Source organism: Rhipicephalus sanguineus, chromosome 3, assembly GCF_013339695.2.
Source record: "Rhipicephalus sanguineus isolate Rsan-2018 chromosome 3, BIME_Rsan_1.4, whole genome shotgun sequence".
In the NCBI taxonomy this organism is placed as follows: domain Eukaryota; kingdom Metazoa; phylum Arthropoda; class Arachnida; order Ixodida; family Ixodidae; genus Rhipicephalus; species Rhipicephalus sanguineus.
Genome location: NC_051178.1, coordinates 159,452,484 through 159,458,988, shown reverse-complemented (window position 1 = coordinate 159,458,988; position 6,505 = coordinate 159,452,484). Strand labels below are relative to the sequence as shown.

The window sequence follows — 6,505 nt, the reverse complement described above, 5'->3', positions numbered from 1 at the left end:
CGACGTAAACATATCTACAGTGGTGGTAGAATAATTCCAGCGATAATAATAGATTATTATTGTTCCATTTGATCGCTTTAAAGGCCATTTTCTCGCTATACATTCATTTTGGGAGTATCTGGTGCGCTGTACTATAATTGCTATTTAGCTTTTTCTACTGAATATTTAAGAACAAGAACCGGCCCAAACTGCTAGCAATGAATGCCGTTACGATGGCCCCCTGCCTTCTTTACACAATAATTTAGTAAAGTGGCGCTGCCACTTTAGTAAACTGAGTGCAGTAGCTTGAGAGATCTCACTGATTAGCATTCTATATCTGATTATCCCTGTCTGTTTTATTGCTAGAGCCGTGGTTTTGATAACACACTATACGAAACTCTCGGATGTGTAATCCACCAATCGACGTCGCGAATGTTATCTAAGCGATAGTGCATGTGCAGAATTATTCATTGTTATACAGTTTTTACGTGGAATTTAGCGAATAAAATAAAGGCGCGCAGAACAAAGAGAACAGGGATGTGTTAACAGGGCGGTCCGTAGTCAAAAAATGTTATGCAATTGAAATATACCTGCACTGTTAGTGAAATGGTCAGTTCTTTTCTAAATACCCCTACGGAAAATTTGCCACATCCATCAAAAGTCTAGATCACGCACAGAAGAAGGAGAATGGATTAAAGGACCCGCTTTTAAAAATTTTTTCTAGACAGAGCGATACGAAGCCTTCACGTACTCAAGCCATTGAATGCATAGGGGACTGTAACTGTACTTCTGGGCAGCGAACTCTCTGACAGCAAAATATTGGCACTTTCTCATGTCGATAATGTTATAGCGTAGCAGAAGGATTAAAACGCTGGCCAGCGTCTGCTAGTGATCGGCACTTCGTGACGTCACTGTTGCTGGGGCATATAAGCTCGAACGGATTCACGCGGCAATAAACGCTCTGGTGTTCTGGACCTGTGTGCTACGTCCAAGTTACTACATTGGCGACGAGGATGGGATGCGTCTGCTCGGGCCTGCCGAGCGTCGACTAGCCACCGGGAGCCGGCACGTATGGGATGCGTTCCTGCGACGTGAAAGCTGTTGGAGATCATGTCTGGACATTGCACCGGCCGTCTACCCAACGCAGCAGGCGTCTGCAGGTGACGCGTAAGGCGTTGTCGCAAGTGGCAAATGGTGCGGGCCTGACAACGCAGCAACGGACGCTGAAACGTCGAGAAGGCTACAATACGATAAGTGCCTTTTGACTCTCATTTAGCTACAGCCATGTCGAGGTTGGGCAAGATAGAGGAGTTTGACGCCAAGGTTCAGACGTTCGATTCGTACTTGGAGCGTTTCGAGCACTTTGTCAGTGCGAATGACATAGCTCAAGAGAAGAAACTCTCAGTATTTTTGACAGTGATCGGGGCGGAAGCGTATGAAGTACTTAAGAATTTGGTTGTACCATCACTTCCTGGGGAGAAGACTTTTGATGAAGTCAAGGTTCTATTGAAAAACCATTACAGCCCCCCGATATCAATTATAGCTGAGAGGTGCAGGTTTAACCGCAGGGTTCAGCTTGAGCACGAAAGTGTAGAAGACTTTATCATTGAGATAAAGCATTTGGCTCGGAAATGTGATTTTGGGTCCTTTCTTAAAGACGCTATGCGTGACAGGCTTGTGGCAGGAATCCGCAGCGAAGACATTCAAAGGGCTCTATTCACAGAAGAAAACCTGGGCTTTGAAAGTGCTTGCAAAATTGCTCTTGCGCGAGAGCTAGCAGCCAAGCAAACAGCAATACTACAAGCAGGAGGGACAAACTCGGCTGTAAATGCCCTCAAATATGAAGTGAACCCGGCTACTCAAAAGAAAAGATCAATGCAGCAGAATGAGAACAAAAAGACCAAGTGTTGTTGTTGTGGTAAGGCGCATGACTTCAACAACTGCTGGTACAAGAACTATAAATGCAACCGGTGCTCTCAAGTAGGTCATCTGCAGAAAATGTGCCCAAGAAAGGCTCTACACAAAAGAACGCATATCGTGTCGGAATCATCCAGTGAAGATGAGCACACGATGTACGCGTGCCACGATTCATCTGGCAAGAAGAAGGGCTACATAGTTACCATGACCATAGAAGGAAACAGCGTTCCTATGCAAGTCGACACTGGTGCCGCGGTGTCTGTAGTCCCTGAACAGGTGTATCGGTCGACTTTTCCGCACGTTAAATGTGAACCTACCACGGTTGTGCTGAAAACTTATACTGGTGAAAAGATTAATGTTTTGGGGGAGTGTCATGTAAAGGTGCAGTATGATGACCAGCAAGCTGTTTTACCGGCTGTTATTGTGCGTGAAGCTGAGCGAAAGTTACCAGCTCTTCTAGGTAGGACATGGCTCGAGAAATTTCAGCTTGATTGGCAGTCGTTGTTCTCTTTAAGTATAGATGATAGAGTTGCTTCGCTACGAGAGAAGTACGCGGGGGTCTTTTCACCAACATTAGGCGCTATCAAAAACTATGAAGCGCAGATTGTCCTAAAACAAGGAGCTTCTCCTGTGTTTTGTAGAGCCCGGCCTGTGCCTTTTGCACTGCGTGAAGCAGTTGAAAAGCAGCTGGATGAACTGGAGAAAGACGGCGTGGTTACACGAGTGAGTCACAGTGACTGGGCTACTCCTTTGGTGGTAGTTCCAAAGAAAGAAGGTGATAAGCTACGGCTTTGTGGTGATTTTAAAGTCACTGTTAACCCTGTTCTTAAGATGGACCATTATCCATTGCCGCAACCAGAGGAGTTGTTCACGTCAGTTTGTGAGGGAAAGGTATTTTGCGTGCTTGACTTGTCGTCAGCTTACCAACAAGTCGTGTTAAGCGAGGATTCAAGGCGAATCCTCACAGTTAACACTCACAAGGGGCTTTATCAATTTAATCGGCTTCCGTATGGTATTGCCAGTGCTCCAGCGCTGTTTCAGGCGCTCATGGATAAGGTGCTTATTGGAATAAAAAACGTGGGTTGCTACATCGACGATGTTATCATTGCAGGCAAAGACGTGAATGAGTGCTATAAAACATTAGACATAGTCTTGAAACGCCTGAGCGAGCACAATATTACTCTCAAGACGGAGAAATGCAAATTCTTTGAAAGCTCAGTGCGCTATCTGGGCCACCAGCTCAGCTCAGAAGGCATTTATCCTACTGAGGGGAAGGTTAAGGCCATAAAAGATGCTCCCCCGCCAAAAAACGTGACAGAACTCAAAGCATATTTAGGCTTGCTGAACTTTTACGGGAAGTTTATGAAAAACTTAGCAATGGTGGCAGAACCGTTGCACAAGTTGCTAAGAAAAGAGCAAAAGTGGATCTGGTCTAAAGAGTGTGATAACGCTTTTGAAGCCACTAAACTACTGCTTATCAATAGTCGAGCGCTTACATAGTTTGACGTTCGGAAACCACTGGCGCTACAGTGTGATGCTTCCGCGTACGGTGTTGGAGCCGTTATTTTTCATGTAATGCCAGACGGACAAGAACGGCCAATTGCTTTTGCCTCACGAACTCTGACACCAGCGGAGCGAAATTATGCTCAGTGTGAAAGGGAAGCGCTCGCGCTGATTTTTGGGCTTAAGAAATTTCACAAGTTTCTTTTTGGTCGCCAGTTTGTACTCTACACCGACCATCAGCCACTTCTTGGTATTCTTGGCCAAGACAAACCGACCCCCTCCCTAGCTGCGGCTAGACTACAAAGGTGGTCGTTAATACTGGCAGCTCATCAGTACACCTTAAAGTATCGAAAGGGCAGCGAAACCGAAGTAGCTGATGCGCTGTCAAGACTTCCTTTGAGCTGCGACTCAAAAGGAGATGAAGCCGAGTGTTTATCTGTTTTTGAGTGTACGCCACTTACGGCGCAGGATGTGGCTAGAGCGACAGCCAGAGATGCTATACTGTGCACTGTTCGAGGGTACACCCTCTCGGGATGGCCTGCGGACGTACCAGAACATCTGCAACCGTATTACATACGGCGTTTTGAGCTCTCGATTGAGCAAGAATGTGTGACCTGGGGGTCACGAGTAATTGTACCGGAGCAGTTGAGAATGTCGGTACTAGCCTTATTGCATGAGGATCATCCTGGCACCAGCAGAATGAAAATGCTGGCACGCAGTTTCGTCTGGTGGCCGGGACTAGACAAGTGTATTGAAGAGTATGTCCGATAGTGCAGGGTGTGCCAGCGTGCACGCACAGCGGTTGAATTGGCTCCCCTACAGCCCTGGCCATATCCTGCGAAGTGTTGGCAAAGACTTCATGTAGACTTTGCATCAAAGGGCCAACACAACTTTCTGGTTTTGGTCGATGCCTATTCTAAGTGGATTGAAGTTTGGGTGATGTCTTCAATGACGGTATCGCAAACAATACGCAGGCTGCGCAGTGTTTTTTCGGCGTACGGCTTCCCGGAAGAAATTGTTAGTGATAATGGGCCACAGTTTACTTCACAAGAGTTTGCCGACTTTATGGCAAAGAATAATATAAAACACACAAGGACACCGCCCTACCACGCAAGTTCTAATGGGGCTGCCGAACGCCTAGTACAAACGACTAAACAAGTGTTACTGAAACAGGTGCTTGCTCAATCTGAAACCAGGGAAAAAGAATCGCTGCAGGAGGGAATAGATAGTTTTCTTATGTCATACCGCAATACACCGCATACGCTTACAGGTAAGACGCCAGCCGAGCTCTTCCTGAAGCGGCAGCCTAGAGTGAAGTTAACCTTCCTGAAACCGGACTTTGTGAGTGATATGGTGAGCAAACAAGTCCGCGTTAAAGTAAGATCGGACACCAAAAGAGGTGGTGAACGTGTGTTTGTAGTGGGAGAGAGAGTGTGGGTGAAGTGTGTGCGCGGCGAGATTTCTTCCTGGGAAGAGGGCATAGTGACGCAAGTGGTTAGCCCCGTGACCTATCTTGTGCGTGTGGCTGAACAAGTGCGATTCGTTCACGTTGACCATTTGCGCGCATCATTCGCTGGCCCAGAAGCAGGTATGCGGTTGCCTGCTCCTGCTACTGATCCACCGCCAATTGACCCTTTGATCGAGACACCCTTTATGCCTACAACACCACCACCGCCAGAGATGGCGACAAAGCCGTTTGTTGAGCCACAGATGCCTCGACCAGTTGGTTCACCACCATCACTGTCTTCGAGCACCGCTGCAACAACTTCGAGGGTTCCCAGCCCGACTCTCCAGCCCCTTTTGCCACATCACTCGCCGCCAAGTGGTCCTCATCTGGATACCACAGCTGCAGATGCATCTCCCGTGCCTTTGAGGCGAAGTGCTCGGGAGCGTCGTCAGCCGAACTGGTTTAAGCATTCTGACTATGAGTGATGTGTATTTTCTTATTTCTTTTGGATTAAGTGGGGAGGATTGTTATAGCGTAGCAGAAGGATTAAAACGCTGGCCAGCGTCTGCTAGTGATCGGCACTTCGTGACGTCACTGTTGCTGGGGCATATAAGCTCGAACGGATTCACGCGGCAATAAACGCTCTGGTGTTCTGGACCTGTGTGCTGCGTCCAAGTTACTACAGATAAGAGTTTCGGAAAGACCTGACCCATCAACTACTAACACATATAATCTCTAGAGTAGTTTTCTGTGATAATTGAAAAAGACTTACTTTCACCGGGCGATTAAGTCGCGTTATTAGCTTCTCAAGCAGTAAAATTTGATCTAAATTATTCATTATTTTGTCCTGTTCATTTATTCCGTTTGTATTGGCATGTCCAGCATATCTTGTATTTTCGTGCCGGGAGTTTCATTAAAGATTATTATCTCTATCTCTTATGAGAGAGCTAAAGAGGGAAAATGCTCTTATTGAAAAGCAGAATGGTTTGCCGGAGTTCATTCGCGTACTTCTTATCCTGCAGGGAATGAGAGGAAGGGAGAAAAAGGCCCTATCAGATTCTGGGCAGAAAATGCATAAAGAAATTTAAAAAAATGCAGGTCTTGCCACATATGTTTTAAGCGATGAGTTTAGGACAGTCATGCGCTCACACAATCACACAAGTTCTTGATGTGAGGGTCATAGTTAGCAGACAAGAAACTCGGATGACTCTAGAGCTTCGCCTTCAAGGGAGAATTTGATAGCGCAATCGGGCCCCGGGTACATCACCTTCTCAACTGCAAGCCTGGCTTCGGTTCTCAGTGGATGCCTCAACCGTGCCGCAAGTAGACGAACGTCTGCAGGCGTAACATTAACCGTTTCAAACTATCCTAGAATGGCCACTGCAAGTACAGTTGCGAAGTGCCCACTACGCCACAATTCTTCCTTTTAAGTGCGGAGCATTTAGGGGCCAGGGCTGTCGTATGCTGTCATCACTTGGCGTAACGCAGGCAAAACCACGTATAGCAGAGCCATCTGTATTGTATTTTGAGCACGCACTCGCTCCAAGAAGAAATCTTTTTCCTCTTGTACTTCGAGCGCCTTGACGACGATATTAAGTGCGGAGCACTTTAGGGGCCCTGGCTGTCGTATGCTGTCGCTGCTTGGCGTAATGCAGGCAA

General features: G+C 46.9%; 1 protein-coding gene across 1 annotated transcript; it reads left to right on the top strand.

Moving 5' to 3' along the window:
• Window positions 1-1,248: 1,248 nt before the first annotated feature.
• Window positions 1,249-5,312, top strand: LOC119386028 (uncharacterized). The gene is made up of 2 exons (XM_037653380.1): window positions 1,249-1,897; window positions 5,110-5,312. Exons 1-2 carry the CDS (start codon window positions 1,264-1,266, stop codon window positions 5,310-5,312), a joined length of 837 nt encoding a protein of 278 aa, XP_037509308.1. The 5' UTR covers window positions 1,249-1,263.
• Window positions 5,313-6,505: the final 1,193 nt, after the last annotated feature.